The 25,122-nt window shown below is 44.8% G+C and overlaps 1 protein-coding gene across 7 annotated transcripts in view; it reads left to right on the forward strand.

Moving 5' to 3' along the window:
* Nucleotides 1-25,122, forward strand: part of PHACTR1 (phosphatase and actin regulator 1) — a 341,429-nt gene that overhangs the window by 312,781 nt on the left and 3,526 nt on the right. For all 7 annotated transcript variants that reach the window (XM_080380486.1, XM_080380487.1, XM_080380484.1 and 4 more), the window contains 3 exons: nucleotides 8,921-8,976; nucleotides 13,983-14,044; nucleotides 22,731-22,871. In XM_080380486.1, the coding sequence (XP_080236612.1) occupies nucleotides 8,921-8,976; nucleotides 13,983-14,044; nucleotides 22,731-22,871 (259 nt within the window). The remainder of the gene's footprint in view (nucleotides 1-8,920; nucleotides 8,977-13,982; nucleotides 14,045-22,730; nucleotides 22,872-25,122) is intronic.

Consider the following 25,122-nt stretch of genomic DNA (forward strand, 5'->3'; position numbering starts at 1 on the left):
ACCCCGAGGCCACCATGCACGCACAGGAATATTTCTCCTGCTCTATTCCTATATCAAAGCATGCTCAACCATGTGAGCTTCCCTGAACGCCAGGAGCCAGGGTTGGGGGGACATGCCAAGAGGGAAGGGGGCTCCGCTCTTCTGGCTCTTGCTTGGAGATGACTCTGCTCTTAAGAGTGTAATGTATGGTAAGAAACAGCCTTGTGCTGGAGGCTGGAGGGATACCGCAGACTGGTTTAATCCAAGTTGCTAAAAACACCGGGGGTGGTGTTGCAACACCAGTCACTGCTGGCTTGGTTGGGTGACAGAGCGCTGAGGAGGTCCAAGCCCCTGCCTCAGGTCTGTCGTTTGGCAGCATGGTCCATAGGAGAGCCCAGGAAGCCCTTCGGCAGCAGAAGGCTGGGGACACCTTTGCAAATATATTGATGGTGATCTGGTCCCCCACAGATCTTCCAAATACAAGGTTACACCTCAAAACTGAGTAAGTGCAGAAGATGGTAGGAGAAGCCTCCAAAGACTAGTGTTTGGAGGAAAAGAATATTGTATTTAACCAGAAAAAAGTAACTTACTATAAGAAGTAGGGCAAATACTGTTTCTAAGGTTAGGCATCTAGGTCTTTCCTTCAAAAATGCATCTTTAAAGACTTGTTGCTGGAAGTGTGTTTGTTCACAGACAAAAAACCACGTTACTATAGAGAAAAGACATTTTAAAACAAACCGCACACAATAATGCATATAGAAAGCAAGCATATCTGTTCAACTCAGATTGATTGTTGTGGTGCCGTTTTATTCAAGTCATTCATGGATTGACCTTGAACTGTGAATTATGATCTCTTTAGCTTTGTGAAATCAGCTTTTAGTTCAATATTACTACCTTTGGAGAAGCAAGTGGCTTCTCACAATGCTGTACAGACAACAGAAGGACAATAGCTAACATTTTAGAACATTTTTTTTCTTTATTACAATGGGTCTTAACAGCCATCTGTTTTTTCTGGCATGCTTTAGATTTTCAACCAGCATTTAGTGCATTTTTTGCTCTAGATTTCTAGTACTCAGAAATATCCCATTTTTATTGTTCTGAAAATATATTCTTGAATTACATTCACAGTAAATTCCCTTTCTCTAAAAAGGATTGTTCTTTGTTTCCTACTGCAGTTGTTGGGTATTTTGGTCTTGGGATTAGGGATAAGAGATCTGAGAATTAATGCTGCAAAACTTAATTCCTCCATGCCCTTCTTTCAAATCATTTAAACTTGCATGGTAGTATTTTATGTGAACAGCCAGCATTTGGCTAAAAGGTTTGATATTAATGAAACAATACAGTAAAGAAACAGAGGAGGCTCCATTTTAGAGCTTGAGGTATGAGACATGAGCTTGCATGGCCTTGCAATGTTCCACATCAGTAGGCATTTTGCAGTTAGTATTATTGAAAAGGGGGAGGGCGAAATCTGAATTCGTGTGTCTATCACTACTTGGCTTTACCTTGAGAAAAGAATAAGAAAATAAGTAACTGGGAAAATGCAGGTATCTGCATTGTGATACTGTGGTCTAACGGAAGATCGATGATTTGGGTATGTCATGATTCACCCTGTTTGTACTCAGAGTCATAAGACTACCTAGTTGTTCCCTTATTTCTTTCAACAAAATACAGAGTTCGTGGCCCAAGATTATTCGGCTTTATTTGGGTATTTTAAAGAGGTATGTTCTGTATACGATAGGCAAGGTTTTAACTTTATGTAGACATAATGAATTGTTGAAATCTACGTTTTTTATAATATGGCTCTCTTTCCCCAGGACACCTAATCTGGGCAGCCTGTTCTTTCTTGGGGAGCTTGTAACTTTCCCAAGAGTAAATCAAAAGCGTAATAAATCAATCCCTCAGTCAGCTGAAACAGAAAAGACTGCATTATTTGACCTGTGAATCAAGAAGGGATTCACATGGGCTAAAGAACAAGGAAACAAATTGGTCAGGGTTAGAGTTTTAAACAAAGGGCCATCTTGGTTATATTTTTCACTATCCACAGATGCTTGAGCAAGCAGAAAATTTGCTGATTAGTTTTCCTAAAAACCCTCACCGCAATCTAGACTAGGCGGAGCTTTAAAGTTTATATTGAAGCTGTTTCTCAACACAAACCCAAGTCTGGAATAAGCATAATTTTGAGGGGTAGTAAAAGACTGCTTAGAGCCTAAATTAAAATCTTAACAATTTTAGTTGAAAATCTGCTTTTTCCTGCAGAGCCCAGCTGGATACATGACTGCAGATGTGTTACGGGAACTGTTATTTGGTTAGTTCATGTGCCAGACTGCTCTGTATTTCTTGCAGTACACTAGGAATAACTGCAGAGCAAAAGCATTGCCTCTCTCCTCCAGGGCATGGGACTGTTGCAGCTATCCTGGACCAGGTGGTCCAGTTCAGGGAACAAACTGGGATGCTGAGGCAGCAGAAGTACCTTCCCAGTAGAGCACCATCTAAAAATACTTAGATTTTCGACTGGTACTTTCATCTTTAAAATTTTCAGCAAAAGCAAGCACTTCCTACCAAAATGATCTAGCTAGTTCTCATCTAAACTCTGTCTCAGAGGTGCTTCACCCCTTTTCCCAGGGATGGACAGGGGTCTCTGCCCGCTTCGGTCTGCTCTAGTCATCACCACAGGCTCCTTCATAGCTGCAGAAGAACCACCACCTCCAGGGAAGTGGACAGCAGTCATTACATGGTAACTGAATCATGGCAGACACTCCTTACAGTTTTATCACCTTTAATTTCTCAGGAAAAGGAGTTATAAGGTGTATTATCATGACTGATACCCAGAGACTTGTCACACAGGAAGGAGAGATTAAAGGAAGAGATAACGTATCCTACAAATTAGCCAACATCTTAGTGAAGTCTAGTACAGGAATTTTAATGGTGCAAAACTCTTACATTTGCTTCTTTGAGTAGGTATTTTCTATTTAGTACGCCCTCCAGTTTATTCACTCATTGATAAAACTGTATTTAATCCCATTTTATAAATCCTGTTAGGAGGAAGATAGTCCTCTGTAGACTCTAAAGTCTGGCTGGCAATATCTGGGCTGGTACCTCAGAGAAAGTGAACCGCCAGGCTTACAAATATTTTTTGTTCATTGTGCAGGGACATAAGGAAAGGAGGTATTTCATTCCTGCCCTCTGCTAACAGTTAACTGCCAGAAGCAAACACCAGATTTTCTTCTCCAGTTTTCTGTACTTGGCAATGGAGTGCAAAGAGCCCCTGGTAGCCTATGCTTCATCAATATTGCTTTGCTATCAGCGTTATTATTGGGAAAGGCAAGCTAAATTAAGCAACAGTAAGATTTTTTTACTCCCATTGAATCTTCCTCGTGTCGAACTATATAGCTGAGGTAAATCAACACAGTTCTACTGGCTTCGGTCGTGCTCATTTATGGCAACTAAAGAACAATGTGACAAGTAGTTCTTTGTGGCAGCTGGATTCTTCTGTGCCCAGCTTGGATTTATTCCTCTCTCAGAGCAATCTCTAGGGTGGTATGAGCCTGGTTGCAACTGAGTAAAAAGATTTGCATCTACAGAATAAATTCAGGAGTTGCTCTAGAGGTTATGCCCCACTGTGCTCAGAAGTTGTTTTACATCAGAGTGACTTAAGTCATTAGGAACAGCTGTGTGAGCATGGCTGGGCTCAGAGATGTTTTGGTGGTGCTCTGGATGCCTCACCATACTGCTGTGTGCCCTGTTGTTATCACCTGGTGACCTGTTTGCCCATCAGTCCTGCCCTTGGGTCACGCACACCAGATAGCACCATTCAAGCACTGGAGAGCTGCTGGCTTCTGCCTCTTTTATCTGCGAACACCCAGAATTAATCAGCCTGGCAAGTACACAGGTCATCACTTTCCAGCAAGCCCTGTACTATATCCAGCCATTATACTTACAGATGAGCCCATACTAAGCTCTTGAATTTTCTTGTCCTCTGGGCAGAGGCAAAGATGAATTCCTGGTACACAGAAAACACATATCCAGCACCATCCTGTTCACATAGCAACAAGCTGGATGGCATTAACCAGCTCTTTCTCAGAGCTCATCCACAACAAAATGAGAGATGAAGGAGAGAAACCACGTGACTCCTCAAAGGGGACAGCACAGACGACCAGCGCGCCGTGCTTCAAAGGTGCCAGACAAAAGGGCTGCAAGAACCTGACCCTCAGCCCCACAGCTAGCTGGCCACTGTCCTGAGAGCCCCCGGCTACTGCCACACTGCAGAGCACAGTAAGCATTACTGGGTGGGCTCTTCATTTAAGTGTTGTGTATTGCCTGGGGAGATGTACAGCCAGTTTTTCTTTTCATTGCTCCTGCAGGACACTGCCACGTGGAGCAGAAACTTCCCATTCAGAGTTCTCAGTTTGCCCAGCAGGCTCCAAACAGTGAAAACACTGCCTTTCTTTCCTCTGGCTCCCTGAAGAGATTACACCCCCACCAGCCAATATTTTAGGTCTACAGCAATTGATTTTGCATGATTGTCCCTCCTGCCCCCAAACTCTTACTCATCCACCATGACTTGCCTAGCCCAGCCTAGAGCAAATTCAGAAACCCAAATCAAAATAAACAAAAAACCCAGCACAAACAAACAAAAAAAGCCACCAGACAATATCCTTACAAAGAGCTGCTCAGCTCTTGTTGTATAGTTCTAGCACACGGAGTGTGTTGCATTTTGATCAGGCAGGGAATTAAGTTATAAAATTGGTTTGCTGTCAAGTTTATCTTTGTAAGTGTGAGCAAACTGTTTTATTTTTCACTGACAATCTCATTTGGATATTATTTTTCTCAGTAAAATTCTAGCAAAGCTTTCTTCTTGTCAACATAAATCTTAGGAAGGTTTTCTTTGTAGTAAAACCTTTGTTGGTGTATTTGCAAAACTGCTGTTAACAATACTGCAAAAACATGAAGTATAAACAAGGCAATACATTGCAAAGAACAAATTACAAAAAAAAGATCTTTCTATCCCCTTGAATGCCTGAAGCTTATTGCAAAACTTCATGAATGGGACAGTGAAGGTCAAGCGTGTTCACACAAGAGCTTTTAGATACAGAAAATGCTTGTTAAAGGCTGTTACTTTTTAAGCCTGACTTGCCCATTCCTGGATTAGACACCTGTGCTTGTACAGCTCCACGGAACAGCCAGACTTACCTTTCTGATCAACAGCGGGACCGTGTATCCCACTCAATTCTTACAGTTTTCACGAGCAGATCTGTTCATTGCTGTTGCACCAGGCTCCTTCCTCACCTCCGTTTTCTCCTGTTTATTCTGACTGTGCTGCTAATGAGACACTTGTTTCCTGACCTCTGGCCTCTTGACAGCCTCACGCAGCCCCTGTGATGTTAAATGAAATAAGGCACAGCAGCAATCCAGCAATCAAACCACTGAAATCAACCTCTGCAGGCTAGGTGGGCTTCATTAATATTTTTTTTTATTCTAGGCAGCACAGGAGGGAAGGTGGAAGAGGGGAGGTATCATGCCTGGTGTTTGCCAAGATCAGAGCAGTGCACTGGCGCTGGTGTACTGAAATTTGGTGTGAAAAAACTTGTATCTTTGCAGCCATGGTAACAGAGCAATAGCTGCTTACATTTCTTGATTTACAGGATCTGTAACTAGTATCAGGATTTTCAAAGATAGTAACACTAACAGCTGTTCAATATCTGACAAACTTGGAACTTAAGAGGCAAGACAAATGAACTACACTGACTCTGTTCGGAGGAGCCGGTGGAGTTGTTTAGTTTGGGGCAGAAGTCACTCTAGCAGCAAGAGAAGAAATGAAATGAAAAGAGCAGGAGACCAAGAAAAAAGATAATTATGAGAGCTTGGAAGGGAAGGGGCTGGGTCGGTTTGAGGAGCTCATCAAGGAGGGGCTTGCAATGAGAGAGCAGGGGCAGGCTCGGTCAGTCCAGAGGGATGATGCAAATGGGGGATGTGACAGCAGTTCATGGAGATGAAAGCAGACACGGGTACTGGCAGCCACCTTCTGTGCATCACCTTCATCCCCCAGCTGTGCTTCACTGCTTGCACTGTAAGCATGGGTCATGATTTTGTTCTACCTCAAGGGTACTTTATCTTTTCTTACTGCCTAAGTCTTGCTATCAAAAATACTTGTGTTTGGAAGAGTCCAGAAGCAATCAACGACCCACAAATGCAGATAGCTTTCAGGTCTCCAGGCCGAATCTATCAAAATTGTCAATTTTTTTTCTGCCATGTAAGTGCATCGCTTGAAAACGGTGGTCATCATTTAGGCAGGAGCCCTCTGCAGCCTGGGAAGGGTGAATAGTGGGACCTATAAAATAGTTTGATTTTTAATAGGAAACACAAGTATTCTTGGCTCAATTTCACTGGGGGCCCTACCAGGCAGTATGGGGAAGAGTCCCCCAGTCTATAGGACTCTGAGCAGCAGAGAAGTAGAAGGTGCATGTAATTCCGAGGGCATACTTGGTATAAATCTCTGTCCCCTTTTGTGGAAGCAATGACACAGTGGGGTGAAAGCTGTGTTTAAACGCACCTGCTTCATGTCAGGTACCCCAGTAAACTCATAGAAGACTTGGTCCTTTTTGTAAATCACCTATGTAGATAGATAAAACTTCTGCCTTTTGCTAGCAACACCCCTGTGTGAACTGTGCTTCACAGAACTGTTAGCTGAGTCCTTCAATCCCTGTTTTCTTGGAAAGGGCATTCCAGAGCATTGTCTACAGACTAATTTCTCCTTTTACTTATTGTGTGATGCTTGCTTCTGTAGAAGCAGCTGCACACTGGATGGCTGGAGTCCATCCTTACCATCCCTCTGATGCATCCTCTTGAAAAGCATCACGGTGCAGTGGTTTCAAAACATTGTAGAACTCAATTCCTGCAGACACACATGGTGGGTCTAAGAGTGGTAACTTTTTCATTCTCATGTGCTGCTAGAGATAAAATAATTTTAATTGCTTCCTAGTCCTTAGGTGAAGTGTCCCACTAGCAACAGTTACTGTATCTTAAAGATGGCAATAGCAAGCACCTGGAGAGCGCTTTCTGTCTTCAGAGTACTTTGCAGACATTCTTTGTGTCTGAATCAAGGATGAGTTTCTGTCCCTTTCAATGCTTTTCCAATGAGATAAATGTTCAGTCTGCCACGGGAAAGAGACAAAGCTAATGACTCCAAATTCTCCACTGCAACAGGGCCATGTTCTGGTGCCTGGTTTTCACGGTGTAAAGTGGCCCTGTGGCACATATGAAGGCACGGGCTGCAGCTGTGGTGCAACCAGAGACCCCTTATTGTACAGAGAAGCCCATATTTATATCTCTGAGCCCGGATACAAATTCCAGCTGCATGTACCACCAGGCTCAGGGCAGAAACCATTCATGCAGTTACATAGCTATATATCACTCCAAGCATGCAAACACCTTTTGACTACTAGATAACCATGTTTATCTTTCTTACTTTCCTTCACAATACCCAGCTGTTCTCTCATCTCCTGTCAGATCAGACGTTCTCCATCCTCCTCTCATATATCTCTCTTCAGACATTCTCTGTCCTCCTCTCTTTTATCTCCCATCAGTGATGGTCATAAATTCTCTGTCCTCCTCTCTCTTTATCTCCTCCCATCAGTGATGGTCAGAGGTTCTCTATCCTCCTCTCCCACATGGCCCCAAAGGACGTACAGCTGGTATCACCTCTGCTGGTGGAAATCTTCAGGCTGTGTAAAATCAGGTGCCGGTACAGCTGGTGTAGAGGATGCTACCCACCCCACGTGCTTCAGCACTGTGCACCGTGCGCGACACGAGGGGCAGGGGCGCTGACCGGGCAAACACGTGAGCTCCTGTCTCTGGAGAAGGCCGGGGATGTATGCACAGCTGTGCTCAGCCCCTGTGCTGTGCGGAGCCATTGTCAGACAGCTCTCACCCAGCCTTGCAGAGCCAGCCCGGTGTCAGGGAGCTCCTGTGCCCTGGGTCAGGGGAAGCAGCCACTGCAAAAGACGAAGCCGTGCAGCCGGCGTTGATGTCACGTTTGCTACCAGTACCTCGCAGGGGAACGGGTGGTCTAACTGGCAGAGGCTGGGGCCCCCAAGTTGGGAACGTCTCTGAATGACCACATCTGAAGGAAGAGGAGGCTCTGTCCTGTCGCTGCCACCATTGACAAAACTCCCATTGACTCAGAGGGGAGCATGAAGAGGCCCAACAGTGCTGACTTCTGATGTCATCTCCCTGGTTTACTTTGTTTTCCAAAGACCCCTTTGTGCTTCTCTCCCTTGCTTTGTATTCTGAATATTCAAACCATTTCTGTGCTCGGGGTCCCCATCTGTAATTAGATTGTGGGGTTTGTGACCCTGTTACGTACAGGTTGACTAGCGAGTCACGCTGATCCTTCAGCATAAGATTTAATAAAAACCACGAGAGGAGGAGGAGGGAAGCAAGGGTGCGGAGGAGGAGGAGGAGGGCTGCTATTGTTCTGCCCTCTGTGCTGCCAAGCCATCCCTTGTTTTTTGTGGACTGTCTGTGTGTTCAAACGCTGTTTGGACAAACGGGGCGCAGTCGGGAGGCTGGCGAGAGGGCAGCGAGAGGGTTAGCTGGGTCTCGGCTAGAAATGCTTGTGCGAGTCAGGAAGCAGGCATGGGAGGAAGGAAATTAAGTGGAGACATCTGTGTAGCTTAGCTTTCAGCAGCTCTGCCTGGGGTAGGGGTGGGAGAGTCATGCCTAAGATGACATAACGTATTTTGTCTTTCGTGAGTCGAAAACAGAGGAAACTGCGAAAGCGAAGCATGGTCTGTGTCACGCATGGTCCGGGCGTAGCAAGTACATAATGGAGCAGTGTCAGTGCTTTCTGCTCTGCCTTTCACACCCCAAAATAACTCTTTAAGACAGAGAACTGAGGAGAATGTGATATGGTCCAAAAACTGATCTTGGACTTTTTTCGCAGACGACTGAGCCAGAGGCCAACTGCTGAAGAGTTGGAGCAGAGGAACATACTGAAACGTAAGTCCTGATACCGCTGACATTTAACCTGAAGCTGGCTAGTTTGGGTTAGGTTAGATGGATGTTGGGTGTTTTTTTATAAAACATCAACTATTCCGTATGTGCATCATTAATAATAATTAATAATAATATAGTGCATCATAAATGCAAGCAAGCGTGCAAGTCTGTAGTAACATCTAGAGCTGCAGAAACAACTCTTTAAAATCAGAGTCAGTAAATTCACAAGACTGAACAATCCATGGGGAAAAAAAAAACCAGATGTTGAATCTCTATTGTAAATCCTGTTCCAAACAGAGGGCTGGTCATTTTGAAAAGCCTTCATGTGGCTCTTACACAAATGAGCATCCCATTATAAGTTAGTAAAGACTTTAGGGCACGGCTTCATTAGTTTTCCTAAAAATCTCCACAACAATCTAGACTAGGTGGAGCCTTTATTCAGTTAAAAAAAAACAACAACAATGTGACTGGGGATTATTCCCTTGAAATGTTCCCCTGAAATTCTTCCTTTAAATCAGCCAAAAATTTGCTGGTAGATCCTCAAAATGTATTATTTTACAGGGACAAAATGCCATTTAGCCACCCTGATCTGAGTGAAGTTAGTAGATACATTGCCACCAGCTTCAAGAGCAGTACAACTGAGCCTAGCACGAATCTCGTAATCTCATGAATGAATGAATAGGGAAAAGATGACAGTATCTTTATTCACATTGAAGTGGTTTGAATATTTAAAAAAAAAAGCTGTTTATATAATTGTTGTTACTTTTGAAACAGAAATCAGAAGAAACAAGTTCTTCCCTTTTTAAGTTAGTAAATGCATCATTCCAGAGAAATAAAAAAAAAAAAAAAAAAGGCTAGAGAAAAAAGTATTCCTAAATGGTACCTTGTAGATAATGTCTCCTTAGGTAGGTCTGTAATTTGCCTTCTCCTTGTTGTTCAAATAACTGCATTGTACAGGATCATAAAAACACAGTAACAGAAGATTAATTCTCTGAAAATTAGCAGAACTGATTGATCGAATCCTTCAGAATCAGATTCCTTGCAAGTTAATGACAGTGTTAACACTCAGCAGGGTTTTTTCATCTGTCCATGTTATTACACATGGCAGACAAAGACAGAGAGAGACACCACTGTCAGTGCAAAGAGGAGAAAAGACGGGACAGCAAAGCAGCAGCAGCGTGGCATGGGCCAGCCCGGGGCTGCCAGCAAAGCCATTTGTCTGGTGCCAGCCCCTTGTGATAGCTGTGCTCCTACCGCCTGCTCCCAGCTCCTGCAGGAGGTTCTCCCAGGTTCTGCGGGAAATCAGGGGCAGACCATGGGGAACTAGGTGGCACATCCATCCAGGTGTGACTGACGGGGGGGGTAGCAGAGCAGCTGGAGGGCAGGGAACGTGCACCATGACTGATGCCAGGCTCAGGCAAGGAGGGACAGAGGCCAATTCTCTGGGCAGCTCGTGTTGTCATCCCAGGATTTACGAACAAACATGTGTCACGCACCACCTGGCATGGGTGCGTGACCAGTAAACACCATCCTGGCACTGGTGAGGGTGGCTGCAGAAGGTGGGGGTCTTGGGCAGCTGCTTTGGCAGCAACGTTTGAACCAGCATCAGCAGAGAGGCAGCATCTCCTGTGCTGGGTGCCTTGCAGAGACTCCTAAAGTTCACGTTGCCGAGCCCAGCAGTCACGTAGTGACCCAAAGATGTCTTACATTTCAGAGGAATTATCCCCTGGGTCACATTAGTTTCTTTTGGAATTGAATAAAGGCTCTTAAATGACATGGATGTGTTTGAAAATATTACCCTGAATCCAGAACTATATTGTATTTCCTAACTGGAATTTTTGCAGCTTGGTTCCTAAGCACAGATCTGCTCCAAAACATGTGTGTCTCGGTAGACAAACAACTTCATAATTACAGGAAAAAGTAATGTGGTATTTCCAAAGCATCCCAACTTTTGGTGAAGCACAGCGGGAAAGGAACAAAAAATTAAAATAGTTGCATAATTAAAAAAAAAAAGAAAACATAAAAATGCTCCACCCTTAAACAAGTAAATATAAATAGTGTCTGGTTTGTACATCACTTTGTGTCCTTTCCCTAGACTTCTGAGAAGGACAATTATAATAAATATGATGGAGCCTAGAGAAAAAGAAACATTGGAAGCAATAATGAAGAGTGTAAATTCTCTGCATAAGCAGGTCAAGCAATTTGCAAAAGCCCTGTTCATAGTGCACACACACAAGAAAACCCAGCAAGCTCCCAAGCAAACTAAATAGGATTTCCTCTGCAATTAAAGCTGAAATTTCCTTGATGCAAATGTCATGTCTGGTACCATGATGTTCCTGTTACATGTGTAACCGCATTATTGCTCATCCTGATGGGAAGAAGCGAGGCAGAATGTGGTTGGACAGCCAGCCTTTATGCATGAAATGATCGCTTCCTAGCTCTGTGCTGCTGCAGTAATTATGAGATGGTCATCTTTATTGAATTACAAGGGCAAAGCATCCATTGCACAAGTTCCACTCCTTGCTGGTGCCAACAGTAGCATTACAGCAGCCACAGCAAAGAAATGGAGCAGGGGGACACTGGTGCTTGAAGGGTCCTTCGCTGAAGTGTACCCAATTTACTGGCTCTTACTTAAGTCAATGAGAGTAATGAGAGTCCAGACCTGCAAGGTTAGTGTGAAGACTTGTTGCAGTTAATACTTGCTGGCCAAGTTTATCAATCCCCCTCACGCACCACCCCTGTGCCACTTCTCAGGTGGATACTAGTCGTTTAGTTATCAGCCTGGCACATTCAGGGCTGCATAAATTCCTCACAAAAACGATGCTTAGGTAGCCCTTGAGGGTCTCGGTCTGTGCTGGGGGACATTTCACACTGGCACAGAAATCGGGTCTGAAAATCGCACCAGCACGCAGCCACCCACCCTCACACACACAGGTCTAGAGAAACAGAGCATCTCCTGAACAGTTAAGATAAAATAAAGCAACAGTTTTGCAGCTTGACAAGATTGGCATGACTTAATTAAAGAAATAGCTAAAAAAGTCACTTTCTGTTTTCAGAGAAGAATGCATTCCTAATTCTCATTTTTTACCTGACCGAGGTCTTCAGCCTGCCAGGGTGTCCCTGAAGGTGGGTGGCCGGGCTGAGAAGTGAGGACAAAACAGAGACATGGTGTGCCAAGCACAAAATTGAATGGCCATAACTAAATTTTATGTGCTCGCAGCTCTATCCTGACTCTGTGTGGGCTCTATTTAGCACTGTGTCTGTCTGGCTTAATCTTGCAAGCATTTATTAGTGGCTCTGGTTCTGAAAGCAGGCACTTGCAGGACCAGCTCCTCCAAATTTGAGACACAAAGGGAGGAGTGAAATTGCTAGAGGAGCAATTACTAGAAGAGAATCCAGCCCAGTAGGGACAGGAGCCATTGAAAGAGGAAAAATATATTTATCAGTGTAGGTATTCCAGTTATCATTTAAAAGCCATTTGTGACTCCCTGCTGTCTTCTGTTCTTTTTATTCCAGTATGATTTTCCTTTCTCCTGAAAATGTAAGCAGTATTTTTGGTTAAATGGTATTTTAAAGATCAGAAGCGTGTTGTAAAACACAGTCTATCTCACTTTCGTTGAGATTTCCCAGTCCCACTGAAGTCAGGGAGCAGTTGTGGCAGACCTGTCAGCTCTGCTGTCCGGAGCAGCAAGCAACCTTGGTGTCCAGCCTAGCCCTCCTCACCTGCTCAGGGGCTCCTGTGGTCTCTGGAGCTTAGGTCTTATTTCTCTGTGGGGAAAACCCCAATTTTGGATGCATTGGTTTGAAACGTTACATCTCCTCCACCACAGGCAGACTTCCATTGGATTAGGACCTTAATTTTGGCTTGTCCCACTCAGCTGGTGAGACTGCTGACCTGTGCTCCCATGGCTGAAGAGGTTACAGCTGCCAGTTTGTTACTGCCGCTCTGCCAGAGGTGCCTGCTTCTCCCATAGGATCAGAGAGGAACGTGGGATTGCCCCTTGGGTTTAATTCAGTCCAAAGTTGGACAATTTAAATCAAGCCACCCATCCCAGACTGGCCTTTGAGGTCCATAATCTCCCCTGCAGAGAGTTATTCCTGGGTGACAGCCGGATCGTAGCAGGGGCACAGGGGACTTGCTGGAAGAGCTGAGTTGTGTTTGCTCTCATCCGTTACGTGCGGGTGTGATTGGGGTGAGGGGCAGTTCAGCTGCCAACGAAGCGGTGGAAGTGGACCCCAACTGATCGAGGTGCTGAGTACCTGGAAACCTGGGCATTCAGTGAAGTTCAGTGCCAAGACCAGCAGGACAGCCTGCTCCTAAGTTGAAGAAGAGTTAGCGTACTCAGATGTTATTGTCCTCTTGAGGGATAACGGTTGAGGCTTGCCCTGGTAAGAGCTTGTAGCATGATCTTTTGGCTTAGTGTTGAAAGTGAATTGCCCTGGGATGTGCCTTTATGCTCCAGTGGGATGCAGTGAAGGCTCATGATGGAAGGACACCCTCTCCTTACTCTGCTCAGCTCATAGCAAGCTGCAGATTTTGCCTGGCATCCCTATTCTGATTTTTTTTCCCCCCCCATTCTCTCCAAAGAGTAGCTGTGAGAAATTATTGTCTAGATGGAAAAAAAATGCATGTGTTTCTTTTCCAACCGTTGTTGACCTTGCAGCCTGGCAGAATCTGACCGTATTGTAACTGAGCCCCTTGAGGTCGCCAGGCCTGTGGGCAGGGAGGTCATGGTTTCTGAGGAGCTGGCTCGCTGCCTGGCCCTTCTAGAATGTGACACTCATGAAGAGGTGCCAACACAGGGCAAGGAAGGAGGCCATAGATGTTATATGAAGTGTGTGAAAAGGCGCAGTAGCGATGGAGCGAGGAAGTTCACCAGCCCCAGAGGGACGTGCTGTGCATCAGAGAGGTCCTGAAACATTCATATACTGATGGAGAGGCTTATTTTGTTGCATACTGTGCATGCCTGATGAGTCCACCGTCTGAGATCCTTGTAAATCTTTTACAGCCCGGAATGAGCAAGAGGAGCAGGAGGAAAAACGAGAGATAAAAAGAAGATTAACACGTAAGGTGAGGAGCAACTTTGATCCTATTATGACACTACTGTAACTTTCTTCCTGCTGCACGGTTGTTTGCCTTTTCCTCAGCACCATTTTCAAAAGTAGAGTATGAAACAAGTCTCAAAAGAAATCTTTAAAAGAAATCATCAGTGTTACAGGGTGTATGTCCACAGAGAGTGAAGGGAACCACTTTGGTGGTAACATTTTGAAACAAGACAAAAGGAGATTCAGTCTTCATCACTGACAGAGCTTTTGAACAGTGAAGGATGAAGAGCCTAGCACCGGTCTCACCCTGCTCCCTGTAAATGTAATGGCTTCTGCAGCCATTACAAAGAAAGCAAAGTTAAAACAATGCTGATTGCATGTGACAATTCCAACTGAAAAAAGCATAAAACTGGGAAATAAACTTTTTCTGTAAAGGGAGATTGTCACTTGAGGCATTTAAACTAAATAGAGACAAGCACTTGCAAAATGATGTATAGTGCAGAAAACAATCTTGCATTGGCAGGGAAGGACAAGCAAAGCAGCATAGTTTGGTTTTGGTTTTCCTCCCATTTGAAAGTCATTTACTCTTAAAACAGTCGTTTCAGATACATTCAGTTTTGCAGCTGGTGTAAATGTTTACAGATGCCCCAACATACATAGCCAACAATCCACCCTTGTTATTGCAGATAAACTTTATTTCACCCAATGTATTTCCTATCTCCAGAGGTAGGAGATAAAAACTCACATGCTTGTGAAGCAGCACCAGTCCCTTCCTTTACATTTGTAGGCGGCTTAGTCTTTTTACCTATGTGATCACAAGCTTTCAGGGCTCTCAATAGACATGGGAAGGTTACACTCAGAGAGCTGGACTGCTTGCTTTCATGCTTAAAAATCTCATGCCTTAGTCTCAGCAGAGTTCTTGGTCACCAAGGGGAGGATGCTGCTGTGGCCTGCAGGAGCTCAAAAAGCAGTAACAGTATTTTTAAAACACGTTCCTGACCACAATGGCAGGGGTGGTCTCACATCCCCTCCTAGCACTGCCTGAAAGATGCGAAGCTGCACTGCAGATGTTTCACGGGACTCACACTCTGTGCAAGGCTAGAAAGAGCGTTTTACCAGGCTTTCTATTTCCCTGTACAGTGAAAGGTAAACGTGTACAGGAATCCAATCCAAAGCTTGATGCCATTAGATGAACAGCTGGAATAGATAAAAAGCAAAGCTACCCATGCCCAATCTGCTGCCTAAGAAGTGAGGGCTTGCTAACTCAGCCAGCGTTGCTGCCGTACAGTCCCCATCCTCCGCTGTTTTGTGGGAAAGGTACAAAGCAGGTGAATTGTCTGTTGCAGGCAGAGGGCACAGCCACGCGCTCGACTAAAACGCCCAGGCTGCCACAGCACCGCCGCAGGGTCTGCTCCCTCAGACCTCAGCAGTTCGCTGTGAGGTTTCTTCCTTTGTCTTGTTTGCACGTTTTAAGTAGGAACAGTGGCAGGAGCAGCATCAGTCCAAGCCCCTGGCAGTCGGATCTTTAATATTCATACCCTTGTTCCTGATCACACACCTTTTAGCCTTTTTGGGCTTCTTCCCTAGTAAAGATTTTTCTCCCCCACATTTGTGAGGTTGGTAGCACTGTGGCTTAGCATTGTTTCATTTTGGTCATCTTTTTAAACTGTTGCAAACTGTTCTAGTGACACATTTTTATGAAAGAAAAATTTTAATGAAAGAACCACGCGCCTGGTCTTAATGACATATTTTGTTTTCACCTACTAAACATAACTGTCATAAAAGCTCAGAAATCACTAGAGGAAAGAAGTGAATAAAGCGTGCAAGTGGACAGATAACAACTAGAAATGCCAACCACCTAGGGAATGCTGCAGAAATAGTTGTTGTTCCCCAGTTCTGTCTTTCACGAGCATGTCCCAGATGTGTCGTCACGTCTACAGCAGAGTGGCAGACTCCTTCTGTCGATTTGTACTGAAGTCTTATTACCAAAGGAATTTAAACCTCAGATCAAGCAGAAGTTTAATTGAGCACGGCAAGTGTTTTGCCCAGCAGCCCTTTCTGTTTGCACCGAGTTTTAATGCACACACATGCCCACAGGGTAAATTCAGCATAAGGCAAGTGTGCCACATTGCCTCCTTGTAGCCACGTGTAGTTGGTAATAAGAAGGGAAGGGGGCTCTGCAGAAGCTGCTGACAAGAATTTTGACCTTGCACTATAGAAACTGCTGCTGGCTCCAATTTTTTTGGTGGCGTCATTCCAACTCCAAGGGAACAACCCTCTCCATCCATTAAAAAGCTGCTCTTAAAATTCCTTCAGCGCTGACATTTTGTTACAGTATTATGATGATAAGTTGTAACATGACATGCTGTAATAAGTAAGATTACCTTGCTAGGTCTAGATGCCTTATTAAAGTTAGCAATAAATACCCAGCTGAATTCATCATCTGGACAGGCAATTTCTGAAAAAAAAAAAAAAAAAAAACTAAAAAAAAAAAATCAGGTGACCTATAGCAAGCTGCCCCTTTAAGCACTTTTCATCCTCTCAGACTCCTCTAACTCCAAATTAACTGGGGATAGGGAATAGCTGCCACTCAAAGAACAAAGTGGAGGCAAATGCTGTGTGGTACAGTTTCTCTGTAGCTGTGTCCCTCCCAGCCAAGGCAGGAGAGGTGAACCATATTTGCCTGTCACCTGAGATGCTCAGGGATGGGCTCTGCACATCCAGTGGCCCCTGTGCTCCCTTTCCCTGCCCCTCAAGGGCCACTGAGCAGCTTTGGGTGCGTGGGCTTGCGTCATTTGGGGGGGGGGGGGGATGGGACAAGGCAGCTAGGAAGGGTTTTTCTCTGAGCACAGGTTCTTGGCCCGCAAGCCCGTTCCAGGAATATTAATTTGCAGAGGCCCCCTGGGAGAAGTGTTCCAGGTGGGTCCCCTCCATGAGAAGGTCTGAGCCCCCGGGAATTACTACTAAGAATTTATCCTCAGTGAATTTGGCTGAGCACCAAGGCAATTAACACGAGCCTGAACTCCCCCCGAGGACTTCCATTACAGAGAGAGAGTCGTCGCCTGGATTAACAGAACACATTACAAAGCGTTTGCAAAGAGGAAGAAAAATCTTCTTTTCCTATACCTTCTCTCAAACAGCACCATGCTCCTCCTTCCCCAGAGCTGTTTATGGCTTCCTATTCCCCACTGTCAATAGTTAATTTTTCCTGGAGCTCTAGCTCCAGAACTAAAAATCTCATAGCTGTAATATTGACAACCAAAATGATGAGGTGTGGCTGTTTCTTAAAATCCACGCAATAATCTGAAATCTTCGCTCCCATTAAATTCCTGCCTTGGTACAACTGAAACTCCCTGTTCACTGGTGCCTTGCTGGGAAATATCTTGCTGTTCAATCTTTTCTTTAATTGACCTCCGCTGGCTTGCATCAGCAAAGGCTGTCCAAAATAATGAACTCTTGAGAGAGGTGGGACTCGGGGGGCGGAGGGGGGGGAGGTGAGAGGGAGGCACAGGGGAAGGGAAAGGTCAGAGAAGAAAAACAGTGGCTAATTTGGATAAACCGCATTTATAGTCAGAGGGAAAGGTCTTCAGGGCGTTTTCCTGGCATCCTGCTCCTACGTCTTGCCACCAAAGGGAGGGGGGGAGCAAAGGAGAAGAGGGAGTTGTGTGGGCTGCTAGTTAGGTTCTGTCATTTCTCACCTTGGTTTCTTCCTTAAACAACAACCATAACATTTTAACGAGGTAACAGAGCAGGCAAAGATGAGGTGACAAGACAACAAGCTTCGTTGTGACTGAAGTGGAGCAAACTCAGCGTTTCACATGTGACTAAATCCCAACACCAGACTGGCAAGAGTATGTCCCCCCCCCCCACTGTACCTGGTGGTGGTGCTTGGCTTTGCTTCATTTCCTGATTTTATATATTTTTTGCTGATTAATAATAATAATAATTGCTGATTAACCTCCCTCGTGCGTGTTAAACCTCCCTTGCAAATTGGCGTGGTGTCAAAGCTTGAAACGTGCCCCTTTTTGTCTCCACTGATCCAGAATATACAGAGGAGAACCTGACCTCCCGTGATGAGACGTGGGAGCTCCTGCCCTCATGTACACTGCTTTTGCATTAATACAAATCCATTTGCTTCAGAAGGGGTTTTTGCCCTGGTTCACACTCAAATGAAGAGGTCACTCGCCATAAGGTTATCCTGCTCCACCAGCTCACCTTCACAAATAGGGAAATAGAAATGTACACGCCCAGAAAAAGTCCAGACACACACACGCACATGCCTTTGACATTAACAGAAGTAAAAAAGGGTCCAGCTCCGCGAGTAAGATCCCTTTCTCCCCACTTGGACCACCACCCCTTGTGCAATCAACTGCATCGTGTCCTCCTACTGTAAGTTTTGAGCATGTCATCCTCTTTCTGCCTGTTCGAAGAAGCAGAGCTCATTCTCAGGTATTGCCCAGGAAGGACTGGGTACCGTTAAGTAATTCTGACCCAAGAGACTGCAGCTCACAGGTCGTAAAGAACTCCAAGGTGAGATCCGTGGTGAGCTGCACCCTCACCGCGAACAGACACGGAGCTGGCACCTACAGTGGAGCTGCTCAGAGGGTGTTCTGCAAAGCTGTTTCCCCGGCTGTTCCAGAGCTAAGGGTGCTCTGGGTTGCCCAAATATACCGGGAGACCCTCATGCTTAGCAGCTCACAAGAAACCTCGGCCATGGCATGAGCAAGAGGCAGGGAAGTTTGTTAACCGTTCCAATAATGTAGCTTTAATTAATTGCTTTTAGAAAACCACTCAGTGTGGTTGTCTCTCTCTTTACATTTAGTATCACCAGATTGGCGCTTTGATTTAATGTACTGAATATATTTTGTGTGTGTGTGTATTTATATATGTAAATATATGTAGATTTATGGCTACACATGAACTATGTGATATGAGCTGTGGCTTTCAGGACTCTTGTTTCACAGCCAGAGCACTGGCACGAGAGTCAGTGCATGTTTTCTCTGTTCATAGCTCTGTCCCCGACCTCCTGGGTCACCTTGAGCTAGTTGCTTGTTCTTTGATGCTTCTCTTGCTCCAGCTGCTTAGGGGATGAAGACATTGCCCACCACTCTTTTGGGGTGTATAAGTACCTCAAATTGCACTGGTTATAGGTTTCTGAAGAAAAGACAAGGTGTCTAAAAATAATATGCAGTAATAGTTGTATGACTTCAGAGGGAGTGAAGCAGCAGGTTTTAGTCTGTCTTACGTTCAGGTGTCACCTAAGAATGAAAAATGCACATTAATACCAAAGTTTCATAATGTGTTCGTGCCCTTGACATTTTTCCACGCATAATTCAGTGCACTGTTCTTCACGCCCACTGAAGGGTTGCAGTGAGTTTCAGTGGGGTAAAATGTGCAGGCGATGCACCTGATTTGATATTTGTGAACATAAGAACATACCTCAGATGTGCCTCAGTTCATCGTGTGACCCTTAACATTTACCACCATTTATTTGATTTTAATGCACACCCAGCGCACGAAGGAAGCCAAATTAGCTGTTTAAGACCAGGACTGAGGTGCATACCAGCAATGAAATCACCTTGCTGGCAGAAGCACCACCACCTCTGTGGCACTTGATGCTCTTGCCTTCTTGACAGCACCTGGAGAACAGCCTGGAACAGCGTGTTCCAGGGTATCACAGCCTTCTACTATGTAGAAACTTGCTGATCACTTCGATTGGCACAAACATGAAAGCTGGCTAATGTCAAGAGCTGTGAAATAGAGCCAGTCATTTTTTGAAAGTCTTCTTCCAGCTTGGAAAGCTTGTAGGAGGTCCTGCTTCCCTTGTAGCCATTTAGAAACACAGAGTTTAATTCACAGGATTTCATATTTTGTTGGTGTTGTCATACTCCATGCAATGCGACATTTTAGGGGTTTTTTAAAATTCTGTTTTAATCTGAAACCACATCTAGGCTGTGTCCTAAAATGATAAAAGCTGAGAAATGTACAGATAATATTGATTCATCCTTAAATCATGCTGTTGTGAGAAAAGAAGCAGTTGATGCACGTAAAGGTGGAGTCTCACCTTTGCCTTTGAAATTTTGGGGCGTAATCATAATGTTTTTTCAGCATAAAGAGTCTCTATTCCCATAGTCAGGGGGTTGATTTTAAATAATGGGAAGCAAAACTCAGCTGTGCTATCAGAATAATAACGTATCAGTGCTAACCTGCAGCTCCTGGTAGTAGGGCTGCTAGAAAAACCTGCCAATTTGAAACCCTGTTCGAGATGAGTTGTAGGACATAGAGAAGCCTCACTTATAGTGTACCTGTGAGTATACTCCAAGCGTAGCAGAGCACTTGGGTTTTCTTGCTTTTGTTAAAAGCCTGTCTATTAATTGCAGTGAGTGTGTATTTGGCTTGCAGGTGACTTTGGTGTAGGTAGCAGGGCTGCAGGCTGAAGGGGCAATTCTATTCCGTTAGAGTGAAAAATAACGTTTTTAAATCTGTACGTGCTTCAATCTACTGTGCCCTCTGGATTTTCTGACATGGTAGTCTAGCTCAGAGATATATTTATCCTGTTGTCTAAAAAGGCTCAAAAAATTATGCCTGCTGTGTATGCATTTTGCTTTTTTTTTTTTTTTTAAAAAAAAAAAAAAAAGGTTTTGAAAACATGCAGCCTTAAGTTCAGAAAGGCATGCTTCTTGCTAACCTCACTGCTTACATGCTCTTTGGCTGACCTAAGCATGGCTGGCTTGAATGTGGATATATAAAATGGAGCTTTTCTTGGGGAGCTTTTGGAAGAAACAGGAGGAATGTTGTGTGATAATCACACGCAGAGCAGCTTGCCCCAGGAAACTTCATGCCTCCCATAGAAGAAGGTGGGTGTGAGAAAACTGTCCAGTTTTAAGATCTTTGCAATAGTCAGAAGTTTCAAAGTTGTTCATTTTCAAACCCAGGAAGAGTTTTTCCCTCTATTAAATGTTGTAATTTACACTAAAATGGCTTTGGGGACCAGACATGAACTGCTGAGCTGTGACTTGACTGATGCCAGCAAGGGCATTGCGTGGCACAGTGTAGAGCTCTGCCCCTGGTTGCACTTGCTGTAATTTCTCTGCCTTTGGTGTGTGCAGAACAGCTGGGCTGCAGCCGGGAGGGGGAGAATTCCCGTCTTCCTGAGCATCTCGCAGGCAGAGCTTTAGGGCAGCTCTGCAGACTCACTACATGAGGTGTTTGAACCCAGTTTGTGAGTGCATGCTCAGGGCCGTGGGTGTAAGGAGAGCAGCCCTGCTGTCACCTCTTGTCACAACCACCTTTTCTAAAGCCAGAAGAGAGAGGCAGCCAGCCATGCCAAGAACAAGCACGCTGGGATTTAAAGCCAGAGATGGGATGGGGCAGTGGAGCTATATTGCAGCAGCACCCAAGTCCTGGAGAAAGGTGGGATTTATTTATCACCCTCCACTTAGCATCCTGGCTGGTTTGAAACTTAATTTTCCCTGGAAGATGAAATGCAGGGGACAGATACTTAATTTGGGAGGAAGGTGGAATTGTATGTCAGGATTCAGGAGGCTAAATAACTGTGCAGAATAGAGTCTCAAGCATTTTATGAAATATGTAGACCTTTCACTATCCATAAGGGTGAAGTATTGCAAAACATCGGTTTCTAGTGAGTGGGACTAGCACGATATAATGTGTCGCTAATTGTTAGCAGGATATTATTTTTCCTGATATATCATGATTACAAATGTTTAATAGTGAAACTTTTGCAGTTAATATACAGCCACATGCACATATATATCTAGCACCTTCTTCAGAAACAGATGTGTAATTGCTTTTGACGCTAAGCAGCGTGCCATGCATCCAAGAAGAATTGATCCTGAAAGCCAGTTCCTGTCCCTAGCCACGTAACTGGTGTACGATACGTGGACTACCATCACACTACTGTTTCCAATTTGAGAGTTTTGACTGTGGCTGCCTATTCTACTGCAGAATTTGAAAGAAATGCTTTGGAGCAATCAAGATGCTTTCTTGACATGATACAATCCACCCTTGCAATTTTATTTTTTTTTTTTTTGGCTTGTAGTATGCAATGTAAACTGTTAAAAGTCAAATATGCTGTGACACAAAAGAGAGCTGCAGCATACAGTGAAAAGTTCATTGAGCACTAGCCATCATCCCGCCTGCCATTTCTGGAGGTAGAGGACAAGGTTGCAGAATATCAGGATGGTAAGGAAAGTTGTTCCTCACCTTTTGCACATAATTCAGGGCAGGAACCACCTAGTGCCTTTGCTTGACTCCTCCCAGGCAGCACAGAAGCACACCCAGCAGCTCAAGGCTGCGGAGTGTACAGCCTGCGCAGGTAGTGTTAAAGTTGTGGTTGTGATCTTCGGCTCTTCCTGAGGCATTGGTGCACAAGGAGACTTCCTTGTGTTACACCTCATTTCTGCCAGGGTGATCAAGCTCAGCCAGGGATCGAGGCCTGCAGCCACAGCAGCTTCCCAAAGAACAGCGGGCTGCTTCGGCAGCAAAGTGGGATGATATTCAAGGTGCTGTAACAAGAGGTTGTCTCCCACGTAGCAGTTCTGTGAAAGGCTGATAAAAACAACAGGACTGGGGATGCCTGAACCCTCTTATTATCATAACGATAGTTGTAGTAAAATAAATCCCCAGGCAGCACTCTGCAGGGAAAAAGTGAAGTCCTGATGTCTTTTTCCACTCCTTCCTCAAACCTGCAGCTGAGCCAAAGGCCTACAGTAGAAGAGCTACGTGAGAGGAAGATCCTCATCCGCTTCAGTGACTACGTGGAAGTGGCAGACGCGCAGGACTACGACAGGAGGGCGGACAAACCCTGGACACGACTCACAGCCGCCGACAAAGTAAGTGGAGGAACTTTGGGAGAGCCGTGATCTTAACAGCTAGAGCTACGTCACGGCAAACAGCATCCCGTGGGTCCCACGGCTGTCACGGCTCCACCTGACGTCCCTTCCCAACACGCCTGTGGTTTCTTCCTTCCCATTCACAAAGTTTGTTGTTTGAGGCATAACCCTTTGGCAAGACGGCTCCCTACATGTGTGGAAACCAGGAGCAAGCTTAGCAGCATTACACCATTTAAACAGGGAGGAGAGTATCGAGCCCCTTGAGGCCAGGTCTTAACGGTGGGCCTGTTATTTGTTGGGTTTGATCTTGCCACGTAATGCTGACAGCTCCTGCCGGACCTAGCAGAGCAGTGTGACAGCAGCACTTGCCAGAATTCCTGACCCTGGGTGCAAAAACGCCACCAGGTCACATCGGCAAAGGCATCTCCATCCCACCGAAACCAGGTAACTTCTCCCTAGTGTGTTACAACAGGGGCCTTTACTCGGGGTTTCCACTACAGAGTATTTTAAGCACTAAACTGAAACCACAGAAGAAAAAGACAAAGAAAAGGCACACGTTTTTGGTGTATTGACAGAGCTGTCCTCTGAGCAGCGGTGGGATCTTCACTCAGTGGCGTCGCTGGAGTTGGCGTTGGTGGCAGAGGGGTTAAATTGCAGGCAAATTGTATCAGTCCCTTCCTGATATAATCTGAGGGTCTTAATAAGGGTCTTAATGATGCCTCAGGAAGAAGATTTAAACATTTTACGGCCTCTGTAAGAAAAGAGGATTTATGAGGCTTATCAGTGATTCCTATGCTTACAGTGACTCTATGATGGCCATGTAAAGTTAAAGATTTTTGGTACCTGAATTCAAGCCTTGACTATTTCTTTGCTGTGGGACTTACACAGCAATGGAGACCATGATGTCCAGTGTTTAGAGACAGGAGGAGGATTTCTGGCCATGCCACTCCTTTATGGTGTGCTTGATCTTATTCACAGAGCAAAGGGCAGCCAGGTGTATTTGTATAATTTAACCAGAGGACATGTATAGTTTGGTGACCGACCACTGGTTTTCTCCTTGACAGAGGGCTTTTTTCAGTTTCGCTTTGGACAAGTTAATGTAGCATAAACTGATCTGAAAAAAAAAAAAACTCCATCTGGATTGTCCACAGACCATAATATACTGGGTTAAAGTAGCTTTTCCCATTTTCTCTCACCGTGTGGGACAAGTTCTTAGTCAACTGACTTAGTTTTATTCTCCCAGTTGGTAGATGAGGGAGGTAATAAATCTCCAGCTGGTTCTGCAGCCTTTGAGAGATCTCTGCCTGGGATGAAAGGCACGGAGAAACTTCAGCTGGGAAAGGAGAAGATTTGGAGTCCAGGCAGGTCCTTCATCATCCTGTATCTGTGAAAAGAACAAGTATTAAATACCACTATTAAATGTGGCCTGGTAAAAAAAAAAAAATCAGTATTAAGGCGAAGTACTTTGAGGTCACTTCTTCTCTTTTATAATGCATGCGTGAAGTCAATAGAGCAAGGAGCTTAAGTTCTTCAAGTGAACATTTTCTCAGCAAAGCAGAAGAAGAAATGTTTGTCATGCTTATATTAATGCCCCTTATGGCATAAGATTCTTTTGGGGGTTTGATTCCTGTGAGTAGTATTCTGATTTCTGCCGTTCAGATGACCTGCTTTTCCCCACTGTTGGAAAAAATAGCCAGACAAATTGGAATCAACTCTAAAATGCCTGACAAAGCTGCAACGTCCTATAAAACATTATTTTCTTCCAGAGCTTTGACTCAATAACTGTCTTCACTGGTCAGCACAGGATAGATTTATTGCAAAAATAGATTTTAGTAATGGACTTTTCTGTCTGTCGGTAAATCTGTGTGCTGGATGTAAGGAACTGCCATCCCTCTGGCTTCATCTTCACCAGGTCTGGCTGTTAGAGGAATGAAAAGGGCACGTCAAAATCGCTCCAGCAGATGAGGGATGCAGGGAGGAATAGATTTCAGACCTTGTGCGAGTCAGAAGCCTGTGTGGCCTCCTTCACCGTCACTTAAGTAGCAAATTGGTCTGCTGAAGGTAGATCTTGGAGCAGCTGCGCAGCCATCGCTCTGTCCTGACGGATGGAGGCAGAGCCTGACAGACATTTCTAAGGTATATAAAAAACTAAAGCTGTCCAGAAGGAGCACAGGGGGCCTTTTCTGTAGAGCGCACTCACAAAATCTATCAATTCTTAGGGCTTGTCAAAGCAATGGTGGTTCGTGGCAGT

Source organism: Falco punctatus (genome assembly GCF_963210335.1).
Source record: "Falco punctatus genome assembly, chromosome: 3".
Taxonomy (NCBI): domain Eukaryota; kingdom Metazoa; phylum Chordata; class Aves; order Falconiformes; family Falconidae; genus Falco; species Falco punctatus.